The 23,501-nt window shown below is 45.2% G+C and overlaps 1 protein-coding gene across 3 annotated transcripts; it reads left to right on the plus strand.

The window, feature by feature from the left end:
* Positions 1-2,669: 2,669 nt before the first annotated feature.
* NPL (N-acetylneuraminate pyruvate lyase) lies at positions 2,670-20,577 on the plus strand. 3 transcript variants are annotated; one of them, XM_078866257.1, is made up of 12 exons: positions 2,676-2,998; positions 3,938-4,005; positions 5,702-5,775; positions 10,224-10,311; positions 13,325-13,382; positions 14,211-14,286; positions 15,058-15,150; positions 15,896-16,041; positions 17,310-17,356; positions 17,982-18,066; positions 18,666-18,705; positions 19,839-20,577. In XM_078866257.1, the coding sequence occupies exons 2-12, from the start codon at positions 3,944-3,946 to the stop codon at positions 19,988-19,990; spliced, it is 921 nt and encodes a 306-aa protein (XP_078722383.1). In that variant the 5' UTR covers positions 2,676-2,998; positions 3,938-3,943; the 3' UTR covers positions 19,991-20,577. The 3 variants fall into 3 exon arrangements, with proteins under 3 accessions (XP_078722382.1, XP_078722383.1, XP_078722381.1); XM_078866255.1 differs by having other exon boundaries at positions 2,676-2,969; XM_078866256.1 differs by lacking the exon at positions 18,666-18,705 and having other exon boundaries at positions 2,670-2,969.
* The last annotated feature ends 2,924 nt before the right edge of the window (positions 20,578-23,501 follow it).

Genomic DNA, 23,501 nt, shown 5'->3' on the forward strand with positions numbered 1-23,501 from the left:
AAAAAGAAAACATAATAAGATAAAATTCTCACGACGTTTCGGCCACAACGCAAGGACGGGTGCTTGCTTTGTGGCCGAAACGTCGTGAGAATTGTATTATGTTTTATTTTTTATTATTTTATTTTTTCCCTTATACGTGACTTTACCGAAAGAACCAAGAATATGAATCCATGCAGTCACGAAAGCTTGAAATCGAAATTCAGTCATTGCATGTTTAAAGCCTGCACTGCTTTTTTTCATATTGAAGCTCATCGGTAACGTCAGGCATACCAACAGAACCTGCTCGTTTAGCCGACGATATTGACGTTGCTAGTAAATGCATGGTCAGTGTGTTTGCACTGACAGCCCCTGGTGTAGAGGGGGGTCATTACGAATCGCGAAAGTGACAAGCAAACAGGAAACGAGCTGAGACCACAAATAAAACTATGAAGAAAGGAGTGGTATGAGAAATGGTGACATTCCAGCAAGAGACAATACATGTGACTTTGTTAACAAGTAGGAACTTTTTTTTTTCATTTTGCCTTCTTGGTGTCAAGTGCAGACTCCAACTGTTTTTTTTGTCCCTCTGGCCTTTATGTGCTATGAAGAAGGGCCATTGCCTCAAATAAGATTTTTTTTCTCTTAAGGCCACTGCAAGGGAGGTGTTGGTCTCCCCATTCTATACCGCTACATCCACTCGCACGGTCTTTCCAGCGCTCATCCTGGACGAAACACGGAGACCAAGCTCAGCTGCAAGAAACCTCTCTTTCCGATCACCAAAACCGCAATAAGCAACTTTGTTGAGTGTCAGTGGGGAATTCCTCATCCTAAATGGCAAGGTGTGCATCACAGCAACGGTTCACCAAGTTCCAGTCGGTGGTCCTTGGGGATCCTCGCTCTGAAGAACACGAGCTGCCTGAATGCAGCAGGAGCCGAACAGGCCCAGGGTGCAGGGGCAAGGCTCGTGCACAAAGGGGCCTGAGTGCACGATGGCTGTGAACTCCACAGGGGAAGGTGACAGATGCAGTTTATAACATAGGCTTTCGCGACCAATATTATCCATAATAGTTGTTTTTTGTTTAGAACTTTAGATAATGGAAATATTTAAATGTGTCAATAAACTCTCCCCCACCCGACATAGCCAATTAGTAAGGGTTGTTACGTAAATAGAGCATGTCAATAACTTACTAATTCAGTTCACTGCTGTGTTGGAGAATAAACCCACAATTTATGCGCTCTAACCCAAAAAAACCTCTTATGGTCACAGATGTCTTGAAGCAGGGGGCGGGCGGCCTCTGGCAAGGTGAGTCACATTGCCATCGGTGCAGAGGGGTCAGCACCCAGCTGAGCCAGGCACCAGGGTGGTCACACGTGCCGAAGCTGACGATCGCCATCAAAGTTGAGTCGCGTTGGCCCCCTACACACGACTGACTGCAAGCCACCAGGAGCAGGCAGTGGCTCAGAGCGCCTGACAACTTGATATTCCACCCACAGGTCTACTGTTACGCCGACAATGTAATCAAGCATTAGGCCGCTTTGTATTTATATTCCTGGGATTCCCTGCTCTGTCGCACTGGATCAGGAGTGTAAATTGCACTAACCTATACAGTATAGCTCTTTTTCAGAAGCGACCTGGCCATAATGTATGGCTCAACGAAGTGGCTTATCACGGTGAAATTCATAGCATGTTTCTAAATGTGGAGAGAGAAAACCGGAGAAAAAAAAATACAAACTCCAAATATACAGGCATCAGGGTCGGGATCTAACCCTAGGACTCACTACACACGGTTACTCTCGTTCGTTGTCGCAAGGTAAGTCGAGTTTTACTTGAAATCCTGGGGCTCACTTATTATGGAGCCTGGAATGCATCGTCTGCTGTAGTCTCGTGTGCTCCGAGTTCTAAATCAGAATATTTATCTACATCGGAGGAATCCGATTAGCTTTAAAGCTCATTTTCACAAGTTGTTTCAAGACAGATTGCAAGACTCACTCCTTCCTCATTGCTTTACCTGATGTTATCTTTGAACGTGTTTGTACACTCGTTTGATACCACCTTGAGGGGGGTAATAATACATATATATATCAAAGCCAAGGATGTCTGCAACAACTCAGCTGGCTTCTGGTTCCTGGATTGTCTACTTCGGTTCCGACGACAATGTTTCAGCTCCGAAGACGAGGGTAATCATTTAAATGTATAAAGCGCCCTTAAACAATCGTTCTCAGGATGTCTGCAACAAGTCAGCAGGTTTCCAAAGACTGGTTCCGAGATTGTCTGCTTCAACTCTGGACGATGCTTCTGGATCGTCTGCTTCGACTCCGAATACGGTGCTTCTGGATTAGCTTCACCTCTGAAAACGGTGTTTAAGCTCATAAAAGGACATATCCAAGATGTATTTTTTATCGTGAAATTTTCGCTGTACAGTTTTTGCTGTACGTCCACCTGATGATGCTAGTTGTAATTACTGATGAAACGTCGTACTCAGATTGTAAATGTTGTGGATTTGCTCTCCAACACACCAGTGTGCTGTACTAGTAAGGAATTGGCTTGTTCTGTTTACGTGACATACCTTACTAATTTGCTGTGGTAGTTTTAACAACACATTTATATTGACGTGATCTAACCCAAAAAAAACCTCTATTATGGATGATATTGGTCGCGAAAGCCGACGTGCCACTTAGTGTAGTGTGGGAAAATAACCCAGAAATGTACAATTGTGTCTTTAGATAAATCTTTGATTGGAAAGTATGAGTTAAAAAAAAAATATGCGTGAATCATTATTTAATGTCTGCTCGACAGCCGTATGTCACGCGTGGTGAAGCTCCTTTCAAATCGAGCATTGCGAGATCTTCAACGGGACCTGCCAGATGTGGGTGGCGTCACAGCGAGGGGAGGGCTTGGACGCGGCCGGGCGTCACGTGACCGTGATCACGCGCTCGGGCGCCTTATGAGTCACGTGACCGCGGCCGTTCTCAGGACTCCAGCAACTCGGGTGAGGAGCGCGCGGCGAGAGTGAGAGCGGTGAGGGTGGTGAGGGTGAGGGAGAGTGGGTGTGGGTGGTGAGTGTGGTGAGGGAGAGTGGGTGAGGGTGGTGAGTGTGGTGAGGGAGAGTGGGTGAGGGTGAGAGGGTGGTGGGTGAGGGAGAGAGAGAGTGGTGGTGAGGGAGAGTTGAGAGGGTGGTGAGGGTGAGTGAGAGATGGTGAGGGAGAGTGAGAGGAGGGTGGTGAGGGAGAGTGAGTGTGGGTGAGGGAGAGTGAGAGTGGGTGAGAGGGGGTTGAGGGATGGTGGTGAGGGAGGGTGGTGAGGGAGTGTGCATGAGAGAGGGTGGTGAGTGTGAGAGAGTGAGTATGGGTGGAAAGGGGGCGGTGGGTGGGTGTAACACCAGTGAGAATTGTCTGAACCAGTCCTGGGCCTCCCCTAGGTCGACTCGGCCTCAAATCAGTACCTGGTGCAGTGTGTAAGCTTCGCCACTAGGGAGACAAAGGCGGCCGGGTGTGGTGCTGGCCACCTACCTCGCATGTGTGTTGTTCCGGCCTTAATAGGTGCTTACTTCCTACAGCCTGTTAAGCTTATAAGGGGGATCTTTGTATTTGAGGGCGGAGAGGGTGAGAGACGTGGTGAGGGAGGGAGGGTTGAGTGAGTTTGAGTAAGGAGCGGGTGAGTGAGCGTAAGTGAGGAAGTGCTGATGAGAGGATTCGTGAGTGGTGAGGAGAGTGAAGTGAGTAAGGGTAGCGAGGAGTTAATAGTGAAGAGTGTGAGGGTGGCGAGTATGAGAGCGAGTGTAGTGAGAGGGTGAGTGAGGGTAGTGAGTAAGGAGAGTGCGAGAGTTGTCAGTAATTGATACTGTTTAGCTTACACGTGGATTTTTCATTTGGCAATGGGAACTGTTCATCTCTACGAGAGCTCATCCTCGCCTTTTCAACGCAAGGGATGCTGTTTGTGCTCGTTGGTGTTTTTCAGGCTACGATGGAACCACTGAACTTGAAGGGATTGATCGCGGCTCCGTTCACTCCTTTGACAGAGCAGGGGTATTGTCCCGTGCACACTGCATACGATGCAGTGCATTCACATGTTCACACAAGCAATTGCGTTCATCCACGTGGTCCATTGTTATAGACGAAGTATGACACATACGCCAACTGCTACAACAACCGCCATTCGCCACTAAGTGGCGGTGACGTCATCACGGTGATTGTGCCAGGCTAAGTGCACGTTAAGGCCACGTGAAGTGTCAAACGCTCGCTGGCAGGAGGTCACAGGACAGACCCAGGTGCCATGAGTTGACTGACTAGGATGACTGGCAGATGCACACTGCTATACACGGTTCTCATCGCACACTGACAAAACATGAAGTGATTTACCATGTTATTAATGCTTTATTACATATAATCTCCTGTGATGCAACCAGGTTCTCAAGTGTATTGAGTTGATGGTCCCAGCCCAGTCACCAATGACTTAACACAATCGTCACGTTACATTTTGTTCCGCGCTTAATTTGAGAACTAAAACTCTTCATTTGCCTGCGATGTGACGACGAACATTATTCGGTGATGGAACGGCTGGGATAGTGCTGCCCCCCGACTGGAAAAGGACAACATAAGGGATCTCAGAGGTAGCCCTATAATATCCACGTTCTTTGGCCGTTCTTTCGAACATGGAGGGTCTCACTGATATTTATCATGAATTCTTTGTCGAATTGCATGACGCTGATAACACAACTACGGGGAAAATTGTATCACAGTTGATATATAATCGATTATCCGGCTTCCAACATGATTCGGCGGTCCCGGGCCGATCTGGCAAAGCCGCTCCACAGACTATACCAGTCCAGCGATCGGCACCATGTGCGTGACAAAAAAAGCAGTTAGCATTTATTTCAGTGGCAAATAATACACAGTAGATTATACACTACATACAACAACTTAAACAATGAAAATACTGCACTATATACATTTTTCAAGACTAATAACTAAAGTAGTGTTATTTGGCGCTCGCATCAGTCTAGCGATCGTCAAACTTGTTGTAACAAGACTATAGTACGTACATCAACCCGCGCAGTCTTCAAGATGGGAGTGGTAAGTATGGTACAGTAATACAGGATCTTTTTAGAGTAGGAGACTTTTTTTTCTATTTGTACGCTTATGTATGCCCATTTCATACAGAAACAAATCTAAAACACGAAAAAAAACATACACAACACCTAAAACATGTTATGCAAGAATGTGCAAAAATCATCTATTTAAAATAATGATGTGATTATCCATCGTTTTTGAAAATCCAGTGCCCCCGTCCCCCCGAAGTAGCCTGGTAATAGATCTATCATATTTCAGTTATTGTGCATATATTATTTTAAAACGTTTTGGGCCCTCTCATTAACTTCCCAGTGACAACGCCATGATTTTCCATGGGCCACACACTACAGCAGAAACAAAACCATTTAAAATAAAATCGGATTTTGAAATAAACAGCAAAAACCGTATAAATTTAGTGAAATTAATATAAAAATATATATCCACATTACGTGATCCACCACCATGTGGTATTAATTTTGTGGCCCACCAGAAAATACTGTATACTTGAATAATACTCTCATCTAGGCCCTGGAGGATGAGAGTTGTCAGTCATTCTCAAAAAATGTTTTGGCTCAATTGATATCGGTTGATCCTGAACGGAATGAGTGTCCTTTCTCTGTGAATAGAGGACTCAAGTATTTATCTCCCACAGGGAAGTGAACCTGCCCGTGATTGCGGGATACGTGGACTATCTGGTGCATGAACAAGGCGTGAAAAGCATTTTTTGTGAGTTAACTCCTCTAACATTGAAGTTACGATAATTACAAAATTAACAGGAAAGTCATTGCATCCTGAACAATATTTCCAACTGTTTAAATTAAGTTTTCGCTAATAATGTTTTCAAAACAGAGCATTGCCATGTTTGACAATTGTATGGGAATATATTTATGGTGTTTTTGGCAATCCACTGCTGCATGAGGGCCTCCCCACACTGCGGATTGTGGGGGTTATTGCACCATACTTCACCACCCTGATCGATGTGGGATTGGTGAAGGTGTTGTAGTATAACACCGTACAACAATGAAATTGGTTGCACTGACCTATGCTGACAACGTACCCCCACAGCAGTCCACAGCGCCTGTTATGCTTGGTGGTCACCCATCCAGGCACTATCCAAGCTCAAACTGGCTTAGCTTCTGAGATTTCACAAGATCCGGCACATACCGGGTGACTTGGTAATGAGAATGTATGGTGATGTGCTTGATTATAACCATCTGATGTTATTTAGGCAAACAGGACCCTGCGGGGTGGGCTGGTAGGAATAATACTTAGTACCGGTACAGGGATATCGACCGGGCTGGGTGGGGAGGGGCTGGGTGGGGAGGGGCTGGTCACCCCGTGGTGTCCTTATAAAACTCAACGTTTAACCTACTCACGCCGGCTTGTGCCCGCCCTCACAGTCGGGCATATTTGCGGAATACACCACGCCGCCGTTGACCCTGGCCATTGACCGAGCAACCCGACGTTCCTACCAGCTCCCTCCGCAGGAATGTGTTCTATGTGCCACTCAGTCCGTATTTAGCCGCCTATTCTGTTGTTCCACTCGGTCGACTGAACGGGTTTAAGGCAGTGACTGGAGAAAATGTGTTGCCCGTAGTGTGCAAAAAACTCATCTTGCTGTGATTTCCTTACTAATGTAAAAGCGGTGGTGCTGCATCATTGTTTTTAATTATAATATCACTAAAATATTGGTGGGGGGAGAGGGCGGGGGGGGGCAGGGCTGGGTGGCGCGTCTTACTTCTCGGTGGTTTTGTTTGTGTGCAGATAATAAATCGCAACAAAATTGAAGCAGAGAAGTGCACTGCCTCCTACACCAGTTGACAGCCCCCCCCCCCAACACCCCCCAACACCACCCTCAACACCACCCCTCCCACCAGTCCTCACCACCCCCCCACCACCCCTCACCACCACTCCCCACCACCACCACCCCCCACCACCACCTTCTGCACTAGGCCTCGCGAAGCCTCCCGCACTAGGCCTCGCGAAGCCTGCCGCACTAGGCCTCGCGAAGCCTGCTGCACTAGGCCTCGCGAAGCCTTCTCTGCAGTAGACTTAGCGAAGCCTTCAGCACTAGGCCTCGCGAAGCCTCTGCAGTAGGCCTCGCGAAGCCTTCTCTGCAGTAGGCCTCGCGATGCCTTCTCTGCAGTAGGCTTCGCGATGCCTTCTCTGCAGTAGGCCTCGCGAAGCCTGCCGCACTAGGCCTCGCGAAGCCTGCTGCACTAGGCCTCGCGAAGCCTTCTCTGCAGTAGACCTAGCGAAGCCTTCTGCACTAGACCTCGCGAAGCCTTCCCTGCAGTAGGCCTCGCAAAGCCTTCTCTGCAGTAGGCCTTGCGAAGCCTTCTCTGCAGTAGGCCTCACGATGCCTTCTCTGCAGTAGGCCTCGCGAAGCCTGCCGCACTAGGCCTCGCGAAGCCTTCTCTGCAGTAGGCCTCGCGAAGCCTTCCCTGTAGTAGGCCTCGCGAAGCCTTCTCTGCAGTAGGCCTCGCGATGCCTTTTCCGCAGTAGGCCTCGCAAAGCCTGCCGCACTAGGCCTCGTGAAGCCTGCCGCACTAGGCCTCGCGCCGTGCTTTTCGTGCACAAATAAGGCGATTAAATGTATCTCGTCTCTGTGTTAATAAATGTATCTGTGTTAAAAAACGTGCTGCGTTTCAGTAAAGTAAATTTGAAGCGAAGTTTAAAGTTTCGCCGTGAGGCGCCGGAAGCGACGGCCATCTTGTTTAGTTCACAGATCGCTGGGGGAGCGGGCGGCCATCTTGTCGGACAGGGTCATGCCAAGTGTTTGCAGTAGGGGGCGATGTTGATACACGGACGGATGGACACATTAATCTATTGGTGGTCTGGTCCACTTCGTTCCTACCAGTATAAGCATGTTTCATCAGTGTCATCACCTTCTTCCTTGGTATTAACGGTGATATATTCTTTGTAGCATGGGCCAACGTCTGCAGTGAAGATTAAAAAACAGGCATCTGTCCATTAACCTTTTCGTGAATCCATCGAACCACATGACTACAGTGGCCACGACTCCGTAAGGATATCCGTTAGGCTCCTTATTGTGAGCACTGGAATTGTTACGTTTGTCAAGCTCTCTCTGCTTCCCCTGATGTGTTTATGATTAGAAACCTCCCAAACCCAACCGATAAAAAAACGTTCAACTTACCAATGCCATTGGCCACAACATCACTACAAATAAACATCGTTTAATTTAAAATGTTATTTTTGAAACCGTGCAATGACCAGATTGTTTTAAACAAATACCAAATTACTTCTCGTATGTTTATTGGGTCAAATTTGCCCATTACGATGATAACCAACCAAGTGCATGCAACAAGCCAGACACAGTTAACTCTTAGTTCTCCATGGGCAGGTTATTAAGTTTGTGATTTAACCTGGTGAATACAATATATATTTATATTTACAAGTGGGTTTCAGTGCTAGCTGTTCGTCACTTGTTGAGGACCACTGGAAAAACACCACAGTATGTATACCTAGGGTTTTAACTGAATAAGAACACGAGAGCTGGTTAGTGCTTTTTGATGACTGCTAATAATGAAAAGCAGCTTTGCCAGTGTGCCTAAATAATAACCTTTTCAACTGGGACAGTACCTACTATGAAATGGAACAAAACATGGACCTCCTGTGAATGTGTTAAAATGTTAAATATAATTTCAGTAATTTCTCAAACAGCCTGTGCAATTAGGTACAAATACATCTTCAAGAAATCTCTCTAAGGCACTTGTAGAGAAGCCTATTTGATGAAGTCAAGATAAATGTTCTCAACGAGCTGTGTCCCAGGAACCTATGACTAAATCACCCAGAGTGTACCTGTCCTCGTCAGGTCTGGGAAGCTAAGCAGAATCGAACCGTCACCAATAAACAACCTATGTGTTGATGCTGCTGCGTTGGCAATGGTGCACAAGGGCAAATTATAACTAATAACGCGACGCATTTTTGAATAACACTGCCTTAATATAAAAAGTATTTCATAGGTGATATTTTGGACAATGGCCCTTCATAGCACATATAGAGAGGCCAGAGCACAGGGATAGAGATTTCTCTGGCCTCTTATTTGCTCGGAAGACGAGCCATTGCCCGAAAACATTGCCTATTATATACTTTTCCGTTTAGGGCTTAGAGTATTTTTTACGAATTTGATGAGAATTGAGCCTGGATAGTGGGTGGCTGGGTGCCTCTATGTACAATCAAATTGTCCGAGGACTTGTGGCCCAACGTGGTCGACATGGAAGGGCACAATGCAGCAATATAAATATATGTTTGTGTACCTTTATGCTGCCATGTTTATGCACCATGTTTTCATCATCCCACGTTGACCGATTGGCAATGTTCATGTCATGGCTCTATGGCACCTTCGACCACTTTTGAGTCACGACGTAGCCAACACAGTGGCGTGTGGTATCGTCAAGGCTCGATTATTGCTACTCGACAGCACGTCTGGCAAAAACATTACCAAGTTGCAGCGTGTACAAAATTCCCTGGCACATATCGTGACGGGTACTGGAAGATCCGACCATGTCCGTCCAGTGCTCGCCGAGCTGCTTCCGGTTGCCAACAAATACATTATAAGGTTATACTCATTACACACAAAGTGCTTGCCACAAATGAACCACAATACCATGCTGATCTTGTCAAGGAGCATAAACCATCACGTGAACTCCGGTCATCCTCACAGCAGCTTTTGGCTAACCCTCAGACAAAAAGAGCCACTGCATCGCGTGCTTTCAGATGCGCTTCTGCGGCTGTCTGGAATGCTCTTCCTTCCGATATCAGGATGTCACTGGAGCTATGCACTTATAAATCTAGATTGAAAACTAATTTCTTTAGACTTGCTTCTGTGTTTAGTTTGTTGTCATTCCCCCACACCTTCATTGAGCACATTTGGCTACTTACGGTGACAAAGAAGTTGGACATACACACATTGACCAGCGTGGTCCTCATCTACCAGTGGATTGACAAAGTATCGATATTATTACATCAAGATTTTAAGCTTGGCTGTGCTTATTATTGCGCATGTGTTCCTTTTCTATTGGAATTGATCTAATGTGTTCCCAGCTGTAATCTAACGGAATGTGGATATCTACTAAATGTGAACCCATCATAATTGTAAATTCTATTTTGAATCATTGCCTTGATAACTAATAGAAAATGTTTATTGGTAGTGAATGGGACCACGGGGGAAGGGCCCTCGCTGACTGTGGCTGAGAGGAAGCTGTTGACTGAAGAATGGATTAAACAAGGAAAGAACAAGTGAGTCATGAATGTGAAGGGCTTCAATTACACTAAAAACACAATATTGACATTTGCAATGTGACATGGCTATACATTGCGCTCAATGTGCCTCTAATATATCCTCGTCACAGTTCATGAATTTACTCAGGTCTTGCGATCACATACAAACGTGCAATGTAACTGATATTTGCCATGCATATCAATGGTGCAAAATTCACGAGAAAAATATTACTAGGATTTCACATGGCAACATCGCCCCCAACTGTAAAAACTTGGCAGGACCCTCCTAAAAGATTCTGGAGATTCAGTGAGGCTTTCTTTAGTAAACGAGATAGTGTTAACAATAAAATGCATACTGCAGTAAAACTCCTTTTCATCAAACAGCCATTATCTGCGACCAAAATTGATGTTTAGAGTATTTGGCTGCTGTAAATTTCGACATGAGCCACTTCGTTGAGCTATCATTTGTAGTCCGGTCGCTTCTGAAAAAGAGCTACACAGCACCGTGAGCCTTACCTTGGTAAAATAAAAACAATAGTTTAGTTTAAAAATAGTTTAGTTTAAATGTGGCAGCTCTCCTTATTGTCCATGCAAATATTCACATGAGTATCTGTATTTCGCACAGCTTGGACGACTGACACTGACGTGGCTGAAAATTCATCCTCTTACCCACACTGAAGTTTTGATTGATGATGGTGATAGTCCTGGTCACCATTCTGGTAAAAGCGGTTCTCCTGATGGCCGCCGCCCCAGTGGTCCTGGTGGTCCTGGTGGCTTGGGTGGTTCCCATGGTCATGGTGGCCACGTGGTTTGTGTGGGAGCATGGACAGATGACTGGGAACTACAGGGTGCTTCAACAAGATGGACCCGATTTGAAATCGCTATATCTCTGCAAACACGAACCGCCCATGAAAGGGCGGGGCATAGAGTTTCAAATGATTACTGCAAGATGCCTCTCCCAGTGCACAAACAGCCCCTAGCGTCAGTCATTTGCAAGATGGTCACCCCACAACACAAGGCGTTTTGCGTTCTGCAGTTCAGCAAAACTGAATCCGTAATTGCAAAGAAGCGTGCGTTTCAACGGCGTTTTGGCATTGATCCACATGTTGCCATCGTGAAATATACTGCTTTGAAATTGGGTCCATCTTTTGAAACACCCTGTATAACTACTTTATGCTGCCTCGGAAAAAAGAGCGAATCCACCTATTTAGGCAATCCCCCCCCTAATTCATCAGGGTTCCGCTGCCTGCCACTGGTATCAAGCTGCTGATATATCCATCACCACTGTAGACACATCGCCCTTATTCCATCTGTATGAAGGCCTTCCCAATCGATTGCAGTCGCGCACAGTCTTCGGATATTCGGTCTCTTTAGCATCTGCGCATGAGTTTATTGCATCGTTCCATCTCCCCGGTGGACACGGTCTCAGGCGTGTTGCCTCCTTTGACTGCCACTCTGTCATTAGTCTGGACTGCCGGCCATCATCTCTCTTCTTGCGACATGTCTTGCCCAAGCTCGCTTTTGAATTGACTATAAAAACAATGTTTTAAAATTGTCCAAGTAATTTAATCCATCTATTCTTATCTCTCGGTATAATTCCATGCATGCACTTCTCCATGCTTCTCTCTCTTTGCACTTCTCAGATTTTGTGTTGCGTTCTGTTACATTGTCAATGTGTGTGATGCGTAGCGCTACGCTGCGCTACAAGCCCGGGGCCCCGAGTTCGATTCCTACTCACGGCCGGGTCCTGGGCCTCCCCTAGGTCGACTCGGCCTCAAATAAGTACTTGGTGCAGTGTGTAAACATCGCCACTAGGGCGACAAAGGTGGCCGGGCGTGGTGTTGGCCACCCACCCCCTCATGTGCTGTGTCAGCCTTTGGAGGTGCTCGCTAACAGCACTCACCCTAACAGTCTGTTAAGGTTTCACGGGGGATCTTTGTCTTTGATCCCTCTGCCTTAGCAGAGCAGGTGATGTACACTGATTAAAGCTTTTTCCTTTCGGCTCTGGTATGTTGCTTTTCAAGTTCGGTTTTCCCAAAAGCACTCCACCCTGCTGTCGTTTGCCTATTTATTTAACAATTTCATCTTGTTCTGCCTGAGGCGTACATACTGCGATGTGTTTTTCAGTTGTGTCCCACTGACAGATATCTCCAGATGTTTAATGAACTTGTACATGACTGTTATTTTGCTCATATATATCTTGAGCCGCACTCAACAGCCTTCTCTTTCAAGCTCTTCTATCGTGTTTTGTAGTTCGGCTCCATGGGCTGTCAAAATGATTGTCATCAGCCAATCTGAGATTATTCGTACTTCTGTTTCTCCCATCTACGTTCAGAAAACGACTTCTAATGTGGCCGTCGATAGCTTTTACAGAAACGCGTCACCTCCACAATTACCATTGTACTACGCCTTCGTGGAGTATGAAATGGCTTTTTGACTCTGTGGGAATCGATGCAATCATACAAGCTCTCACAAACCAAAGCTTAAATAAAACAATGTTTAGTCCTGATGACAGTAATTTACACAAATGGAACAGCACCACTGACATTAAAATAAACAACGCACCAAATAAATACCCTCATTTGCACGGGGTTTTAAGATCGGGAGCGTTTTGGGAGGCTTGGTCCAGTCGGATTATTGGAACTTTATCAGGATTGAACCTGCACAGTGCTTGGATGGGTGACAGCCACCCACACCAGGTTATCATAGGCGGTGGTGGGGCTTTGCTGTGTGCGGTTTAGCACAGGAAAGTTCAACCAAAGCATAGGTTATACTGTACATCTCGTAGCTGACATCGGTACTCACCACCTTCGCCAACCCGCATTGTGTGGAGAGACCCTCATCCAGCAGTGGATTGACAAAAGTGCTGTACGTGTAGTCCACAAATCTGAGATTTAATGTCACTCCAGATTCCTCTCATACTCAATAGCCAAATGTTTAATCACACATGTTTTGTAGCCATGCATGTTTCTATTTCGCGTTTATTTTTACAAAGTTCAACAACCCCACATCTACTTGTTTCAAATTTCAGATTGACTCATGTCATTATACACGTTGGAGCAAATGCAATTACGGAAGCCCAGCAACTGGTGAGTAACATGAAGATGTATTTACACCTGCAGCTTATCTATATAATCTCTGCACTGGCTGTTAGGTATGACTAACAGATGCCAGCTTGCTTGGGTTTGAATCAACAACACATGACCTGCAGGTTCTGAGACATATCAGTTTGTCAAAAAAAATTTTAAAAAACAAAAACATGAAGGAAAATCATAATCACGTGGCTTCTGGTGTGCATGCCATCTTCCATAAGAGAAGAAATGTTACTTGTAGAAACAGACATCCTTCTGAAGGCGAAGGTTTTATCGACCGGAAAGAGATCACTTCTTTTTACAGAAGGCCAATTCTGGAGTGGCGCTTTGAGTGGCAGATTCGTGCCAGAAAGGCTCCAAGTATGTCAACAAAAATACAATTGTCATGACTTGATTTGTGTGAGAATAGAGGAGATTGAAACCCTGTGTCAATACCACAAGATTACGTCACCAGGAGAGGTGTGTCACTGATGTCGCGAAGTTTGTGACGTCACTGAAAAATGGATATCCTGGATTTTTTATAAGATTGTAACACAACTTATATTGGTATCTGATTGACATTGGATCATCCACGCGTCAGTTATTGCACACATCGTTGTAGACGGGCAGGCAGGTGGGCAGAGCTATTTAATTAATGCTTTCAACGTCAGGTGGAAAGTGTTAAAATAATTAACATATTTTAAATGGACTGCAGCAATGAGAATGAGCATTAGAATAATGATGTTTTTATAAAATAAAATCTTTAATTCATTTAAATGTGTAACACTGAACTGAAATTACTTTGGTGCAAGTGTTAGGTTAACGTCCGCTGTTGTTCTCTCCAAGGCGAAACATGCCCAAGATGCTGGTGCCACTGCCATCGCCTTGATGGCTCCAAACTACTTCAAGCCATTGTCACTTGGTAACGTCACTTCCGCTGCACATGGCACATGCACACGTGCAGCCCTGGCACTTCTGGATGAAGGCCTCCCCACGGCGTGCGGGTCATGGGGCTTACGTGACCATATTTCACCGCGCTGGTCAGTGTGTGGGTTGGTGAAGGCGGTCACCGTAGACGTGGGAGCATAAAAGTTCACCGTGCTTTGAAAGCAAAGGTTCGTGGATCATTTCAATTTGTGAAACTTACAAACTTACAGCATTCCAAGGTGACCAGAAGATGACAGCACAGAAAACCTGGTCAATGAATCTGTGCGCACTCTTGAGTGGTTTCGCCACGCTGACATGGGTTTTCATTGAGACTTTGGTTTTCTGTCCAGGTGCCTCAGCTGCAGTAAGTGGCTTGTTGTAGATTAAAATATTTGGCTGCTATAAATTTGCACGTGATAAGCCAATTCGTTGAGTGATCGTTTGTGGCCAGGTCGCTTCTGAGAAAGAGCTAAAGATCTCAGTGGGCCTTACCTGGTAAAGTTAAAATGGTAAAAATAAAAAAAATCTCCTGCGAGTTCACATTCGTGTTGTTGTGTGAACTCAGCCGATCATCGCTTCCTCTGGAGTGTTTGATGCAATGCATTTCTTTGAAGTTAAAAGCCATTACATTGTTATGTAAATATAATTACAGATGATTTGCATCATTATGCATTCATTGTTGTCATAGTCTGTGCTGCATGATGTTGTCGCCTTGCTCAATATTTTATTTGTGTGGATTGTCTGACTCGTATTCATCTCTTTGCAGATGCAATTGTAAATTTCATACGGGAAGTAGCAGCTGCAGCGCCTAAAATTCCTTGCCTTTATTACCACATTCCAGAGTTCACCGGAGTGAATGGTAAATATTTTCAACAGCTGCTAAGTATATTTCATTGACTATTTTACAACACGTTGCATAACATCAAAGCTGCATTATGACGAAGCAGCGTTAAACATTGAATACTAACGGAGCTGTGATATTTGTGATATGTAGTCAATAAACATGATCATTGGACATGTTACACAACACAAATATATTACTTGCAGACACAATATATAATGTACATGCACATCACTTGCACCTGACAATACTCGCATGTAAAAGTTTTAATGCACTTAACAATTTAATGGCACATGCACACACATGCATGGACAGGAGTTTTGAAATTCACACATACACAACTTCCCATTTGATAGAGTAGTAGTTGCAAGAGCTGTCAATGGGCACCTATTCAAACTGACAGCAACAGAAGTTTGTTGTTTAAGAATGTAAAGTTGCGTTCATTTATGTATTATTACATTTACTCAAAACAACCTCCCACAAAATTCTGTTGCGGTCAGTTTTGTGGAAATTGGTCACGTACCAGTGGGTGAATAGAATGTGTCACACTCATTACCAATCCACTGCATTGCATTAGGGACAGCTCATAGTAAACTTTCCTTATCAGATCTTCCCTTGTCTAGCCATAATTATAAAAAAGTTAATCATTTACATCCCTTTTTCAATGCACTGCTGGTTCAATGCCTCCTCAGCCACACTTCATCACACTGCCTCAGCGTGGCTCTCAGTATGTTCCGCCACGCACCTGTTTTGTTGTGCCCAGTGTCCATGTACGAGTTATGTGATGGAATTCGCGAGAAAATCCCAACCTTTGCTGGAGTGAAGTTTTGTAGCTTGGATTTGCTTGAACTTGGTTGTTGCATCAGCCGCTATGGACGTGAACTGTCGTTCTATTATGCCAAAGACGAGGTGAGTGACCATCGCACGCTTAGTTTAAGTTTATCGTCACAATGAAAAATGTTCTCCCATTGTAACGTAACATAGACGATACTCTTAACAAGTTCTGTAAAGCACGAGAGACGCCAAGGGCCCAATTCGTACGTAAGCAGGAAGGAATGAGCACGGAAAGGAACTGATCTGAAGTAAGTGGCATGACGGGGACCTAGCGTGTGAACCTCATAGTCCTGTTGCACAATACTTACACTCGGAGGCGTCTCTCGCACGTTGTCTTGCATGTGGATAGCAGGAGCATTGGTCTCGCGAATCCTCTTATTCATGACCACTTCTAGGTAATGTCTCTTACCTGAAAATAAACGTGGGCCACAGGAAGTAATCCACCATTTACAAAAAGACTTAACACGTTCGTCAGCAACACTTTGGCCTTAAGTGGAAAGATATAATAGGCAACTTTTCACAGAACAATTAGAGAGGCCAGAGCGATAGTGAAAAGAGTTGAAGACTGCACTGCACCATGGGGCCTGATAATAATGACTTATAACCGGAGTCGTGGATAAGATGATAACAGGATGAGAGGCGACACTGTATGTGTCTCATTACTTTCGATTAGCACGGTTGGCCACGTACGGTGCGAAAGAATTTCTACATACATTGACGTTGGTCCAGAGTTTGCTTGTGTTTAAGAAATGTTGCTAAAATTTTAAACTCACGGAAGCCCGTGCGACTGATGAGTTGTGTAATAATATCGAATAATGGGGAGACAGATATGTGAAGGAGACATGGTCAATTCTATTCTCCACAACGGGGCTGATTATTTTTTTGAGTTATTATATTTACATCGAACTAATCCCCATAGCGTAAAGAGAGGGTCCTTGTCTGTAAGATTGGTAGTTGCCCAGTTTGTTGATCAGACACTGTGTGTTGAAACGGGTCCAGAGTTTGCTTGTTTTAAGGCAATGTTGCTGAAATCATTAAACAAATCATGAATTTCAAGGTATGTTTTTAGTCCATTGGCTAATTTTTTTTCCAGACCAATATCCAGCAACATTTGCCTAAGCAAGATAATTCTATGCTGGTTTCTACTTTCTGGGTTTCATCAGCATTCAGTCTTCTTCAACACTGCTGAGTTTCCAGATGTTATTGGAAAGATCACTCTCGATGATGAGGCCTTTCGGGAGGCAATGAAATCTTAAGTTTAAGAAATGTCCCTTGTGAAATTTGCTCCTCCTGAGATGTTTAACCCCAGTTTGTGATGTCACTTATTTGTTCCTAAACCCCAGCAACTCCTTTCCGCTTTGGTCTTGGGAACGCATGGAGCAGTTGGCAGGTGTGTGCCATCTCTTTCTAAAGTCTGTTCATTTTGTTTTGCAATCCACATCCGGGAGCTGCAGCAGTTTTCGTAGCGTGCGTCTTTGAACTTGCATTGCAAGCAACCTCCATGGAAGACTTGTAGAAGAAGTCTAAACTTGACTATTTGTTGTTGATGCTGCTTTTTGAAATGTTGATTTGTAGCTCAACAGCAACAACATGTTACGTTATATTGTTTTCGTAGCCTTCTAATATGAATGTTTAGTTTGAAATAGCATCGTCATTCATGCAAATTGCATCTCACAATCGCTGAAGAACCACAGGCAGAGTGAGCTGGCATCAACAATTGCCCAATCTCTGCAGTCTTCTATAATATCAGAGGACTGCACATACTGTACATATTTTCGGTAAGCTTTTCTTGCTTGCTTCAAATTTTTCAGCTTACTCCAGTCCGGCTTCAAAAGGTTTTGCTGCATGTGTGTGTTAATTAACATAATGCAATCGAGTAAGACCAACATGTTTTGGGTGTTGCAGTTTGCTTTAAATATGCAGAAACGTCGATATGTTTCGAGGTCAAATGCATCGCAAAGTATTGTATCAAACGCCATTATCAACTCTGAATTGTGTTTGTTCCTTCTTGACAGTACTTACAACTACATGGGAAAACTCAACAACTCGATCATCGAGGCTCTGGATAGCGGGAAACTGGAAGACGCTCGCAAGCACCAGGTAAAGCCAGAGTCACATTGCTGCTCAATGTTTTCCTTCCACGTGGGGTTTTAAAACTTATACTCTTAGGTTGTTTTTTTTTTCGGTAAAGTCACGTAGGTAAAAAATAAAATAAAAATTACTAAAAGTAATAATAGAAATAAAATAATAAATCACGACGTTTCGGAGGCAACACAAGTCTCCGTCATCAGGTGGGATCGTCACAGCTAGATTTGCTAAGTTTTAAAACTTGTCGGGTTAAACGGTGGACACGATGTCTTTATCAAATACCTCGATCGTGGAACCGGGCCTCAGTCGTTCTTCTGTGGAGGTTTAGAGAGATGGAATTCGTTCAACACAAACCTTCATTCCGTCAAGTGTGCACGTGTGTGAGGCTTCATCGGCCTGGCTCACACTGCCAATTATGGGCAGTTTTTGTGTCATAACTTTATTGGATACCCTGTTTTTATGTTTGCATAACTCATTGGTTCCACTTCGATACTCAAAAGTGTACTTTGTTTAAGCCATGAGATGTTTTGGTGACTTTCCCAACATATAAGTCTCCAATACTCAGGCTTATTCACCATCTTTTGTTTTTCTCGATCCAATGTTCATTGCAGTTTACCGCACAAGAGCTGCTGAAGAAACTCTTCACATTTGGTCAGTTTATTTATTTATTTATTATATCACTGTTAAGAAGATGAACAATATTGACAAGAGATAATGATGTCCTGCAGAGAGGTACAGGTGCAGCCTTGCAATGTCTTGCTCAAGTTACCTGTTGGAAGGGCCTCCCCTCAAGGGAGCTCTAGAGTGCCCCTCTAGCGAGGGTTTTCAGCCTACTCTTCCACAATGGCCAGGCGTCTTCTAAGAGTTGCATGACTAATGACATTTCCTATACCTGCCACTGTTGGTCATTACCAGTGGTCGAAGTGTAAGTGTAGAAGCATGAGACGCGCTTTGGAACCTGTTTGTCCTGCAGCAGCCCATGGTCTCTGCTGCCTCCCCTCTGCGGAGGCATCATGGAGTAGGAACAGGAACCGTTGTGTTGAGTGCCGGTACCCACGTGGTTTGATCACCTGAGAAGTGCCGGTGTGGCATCCCGGAACATTGCCACCACTGACCCAAGATGGTAAAAATCTATTGCGGCGCCGAGTCCATGTTGCTTTGCTATTTGCGAGACTACGATGTGGGCAGCAGAGGGCAGTACAGCAAAGTCCTTGGTGCTGTAATTCTGCACTCAGACCGCCTTTACCAACCGACACTTACCAGCGGTGGTAACGTATGGCCAAGTAGCCCTCACGACAAGCGCAGCTTGGAGAGACCGTCATCCAGCAGTGGATTGGCAGAAAGAGCCGCACATGTCTCATTAAACACAAGGTCACGTCACCGACTACGACTATACTGCTACTATTTATATTTTACCAGGTCAAGCAAAAAGTGAATAGTGGCCAGATAAAAGTGCAGGCTCCTGGCAACAGTTTAGAACCAGAGTGATTTCAGGCCCGTCCTGTTGGGTCTATTGTTGTTTATGAGAATGTGATGCACGTGTGATGGATGGAGGAACTTTTGTGTATTGAGACTTTATCCAAGCAAATGTTGGCACAATCCCAAGCTGCTGAAGTTTACTGTCTAGACGTCGTATGGCTCATGACTTTTTGTCTCACCCTCAGTAATCCATGAGTCGCTGGAAATGTTTTATTTTCTTATTTTATTTAACCGGGGGACAGTGTTTTATCCACAAGATTGACCTGGGTCTCGTGTGACATGCCGTCTCCGCTTGCGATTTCAAGGCTTTGGAGTGGCAGAAAACAAGGTGGTGATGTCGCTCGTGTCGGGGCTGCCCCTGGGTCCGCCACGTGCTCCACTGCTCAATCGCTCTCCAGAATCCTTCTTGATCCCGGCGAGACTGGAGCTGGAGCGTGCGGGATTCCTTAAACAGTGACAACTGCGGCGATCATTATCACTCTCCTTTTCAACAAACCATGTCGACTGAAAAGTGGAGTTGTGCATACACGGTCGAATAGCTCTCTTGTGTGTTTTAAAGTTGTGCGACGTTTCAGGGCATCTTCAGTTCCTGCACGTCGGAAGTTGTGCCAAAAAACACGCGATGCGGTGTGACCCGAAACCACATCAGAGAGCTGCACGGCGTAGCCGAGAAGAACTACACCATTGTGTGTGATGAGACATTTTCCAAACGTTGATTATTTCAAAGGAGCATTGCTGAAATTTTTGCATAATCGTTTTCAGGAGCATTTTTGTTACGACTTGATTAATATTAAAATTGGAATACTTGATTAAACAGTAATTGATGATAACCATTCAGAGTTGTGTTTGAATGGGGTGCCACAAATGTCCAATTTACAAAAGTAAGTCTGTCGAATTTCTGGACTCATTGTGACTTCCTGGGTCCTCTGATGATGTTCAATGTAATTTCAAATGTAATGCTGCTTGATTTGGATGTGAGAATTGCTCTTAGCGGTGTGAGCGGAAACTGACAGTTGTCACGATTAAAGCTTGTGTACTTGACAATGTTGCTGTGTCGGATGGTCTTTATTACACATCAGATCATTCCATGGCCTAACCTAAACATCTATTATGAACTGTGGTGGTGTGGTGAAGATAGCTGTGAAGATTACAATGGAAAATCGATGTGAATTAACCATCACTGCTGTCATCACCACCGCCGCTCCTAACATTCTCAGCACCAGCATCACTACAATCTTCACCGTCATTGCTACTATCCTGGCCACCGTCGCTACTATTCTCACTTTCGTAACCTTTCTCTGTTGAAGTTAACGGCATTAGTTCGCTTGAACAGCTGGGGTTTGTTGTCTTGATCAGCGTTGACCTCTGTATATGGCCTCATCTTAAGCCCCATTAACAGTGAAGTCGTTGGAAATATGGTGGATCCATAATTGGTGGATCCAGGAATTGATAGATTCAGGATAGGTGAGGGCGACTAAAAAGTGTTGAACAGATCGGATAAAATCGTTTGTCTGGAGCTTACCCCCCCCCACCCCCCTGTTGCCACTCTCCACCCAGTCGTGTAAATGTGTCCACCACAGTCGATTGTCAGGTTGCATCAAGTGGTGTGTTCGTATGGATACTCGCACCCCTTCCAAGACATCTGGCCAGCGTGTCAAAGTTGTCCAACATATTTTCTATCAGGGTATTGAGCTGCCTCGTGGGGGCCCGTCCGCCAGCAGTGGCGTGAACGGGCACTTGCAGGGCTGCGCCTTGGCCTGTACTTCGTTTTAAATGCACCCGTAGCAAACTGGGATTGAAAAGTAATTGAGTATCTTAAATGACATAGGAACTAAATAAACAGACAATACACCTCCACATACACTTATTTTACACCTCTCATCAGTGAGAACTGTTTGCGAGTGCGTGACGTCAACAGCATTGGTTCAACACAAAATTTGGACCAGTTTGGAAATTCGGTGTCTCATCAGCAGTCAGGTTGAGTTGAACCAATTCTGGTGACCTGCCAGGAGTTCATAGGCAAGGATCTTGGATCATGTATGAGCCCTGGTTCTCTGCAAAACTGGAATACACAACACCAATATTCAGTTTAACACGTCGGCTTTCGCGACCAAAATAAAGGTTACGCGATATGACCCAAACGACGTTTATTATGGACAAAATCAGAAGCCTCATTACTTATATTCTCCACAAGGACACTTTATTACTTAGGATCTGCGTTGGCAATACATTGTGGCTGCAACTTGACATTTTACTGAATGTTGTGATCTGGGTCATCCCCTTGGGCCAACTCCTCAGCACCGCAGGCCACGCAGTTCGCTGCATGTGCAGTAGGGGGCGCAGGAGGCTCACGCAGAGGCGGGCTCAGCATTGAATCATGAACGTCTTTGCGATGTCTCATACCTCTCGACCCATACGGTCTACCCGTATTCTAGTACAGGGAAATTGAGTTTTTAGGTCCATACGGTGTGACAGCCGTTTCAATACGGCCACATTTGTTTTGTCTATTTGTGTGTTTCGCTTGTGATGGGACTTTGTAGGATGCACGTTGAGATGTGTAAGGGCACGGGGTGACCAATGAGGTCTAAATTGGTCTGTAATAAGTTGGCACTGATAAGGGGTTGATAGGTTTGGGATATAAGCAACAAAACAGGTTTCAAACCAGGACACGAACTTGTAAGATGCACAGCCATTGCGCATATGCACAGAAACCACAGCATTCGTGGCCATGTGTTTCTGATTAATCCTAATTGGAGCGAAACCTGTCCACACTTTTGGAACCTCATTTGGCAGTAAAAAATATGATCATTGTTTTTTTACCCTTTTATCTGGCAACAAAACTGACACTTTTTTTTATCAGTTATGTTTTTGTTTGCATTATGACTGCAGGTATTGTGGTCTATGCAAACATGACTCCTTGTAAAAAAGGTGTCAGTTTTGTTGCCAGATTAAAGGGTAAAAAACAATTATCATCTGTCCACACTTGTCTGTCACTGCATCACCGAAGCTTCATTTTGCCGAGGTTTATTTGGACGGTGACTTAAAACAAGAGGCATCAAACGGCACTTCAGGAACTGCTGATGGTTGGCTGCATGTGCACAATAGCGGTGGGTTCTGCGCGAGGTGTGTGTTGCGTGAAACTTCGTCGCTGCAGCTTCGGTGGCGGATTGGCGGCGTGGCCGATGTACCGGGTGCCCCCACCGCTGCATTCGCCGCCCGGTATTTGGAGGACTCCCGTGTCAATGGTGCCTATGCACGCCTGTGATACAGAACTGTTTCGGCAGCGATGGTTGGATCACAGACATTCGCGAAACTCCCTGCCCATGAGCGTCGAGGTCGCTATCGCGTGGCTTGCCACAGCACAGAAAGATTAATTTCCGTTTTGAATGTTATGCTGCCCCCCCCCCTCCCCCTGGGCAATTGTTGCTGCTGGTTCTGGCTGAATGATTCTCAGTGGTGAGGGTGAACGATGTCTCAGCATGTTACAAATCCTGAATGTTAAATTGAAACTCACGGGCGAGTGCTGGCCGTGTGTGGTGTTGGGGCCCCAGTACCCCGCATCGCACTGAGCCGGCCCAGCCAAATGACGGCTCCGTGAGCCCCAGGCTCCGATCCAGCGTCGCTCCGAAGAAGAGCGGCTCGGGGTCGCGCCTGGCGTGATGGTCGCTCAGGTATGGGCACCACGGTGGCAAGAGTCAACTACCTCGCCTGGTATGCAGAAGGTCGTGGGTTCGATCCGGACCCTGACGCCTGAGTATTTGGCTGCTATATATTTCCAAATAAGCCACTTCTTTGAGCTATCATTTGTGACCAGGTCGCTTCTGAAAAAGAGCTATAGAGCTCAGTGGGCCTTACCTGATAAAATAAAAAAATATATAGTTTAATAAATGTAGACGTAACTAGAGACGTAGATGAGATTAATTTGTGAATTCGCCCGCTACGTTTGTTACGATTTCGAGTTTGAGCTG

This window comes from Lampetra fluviatilis, chromosome 22, assembly GCF_964198595.1.
Source record: "Lampetra fluviatilis chromosome 22, kcLamFluv1.1, whole genome shotgun sequence".
Lineage (NCBI taxonomy): Eukaryota > Metazoa > Chordata > Hyperoartia > Petromyzontiformes > Petromyzontidae > Lampetra > Lampetra fluviatilis.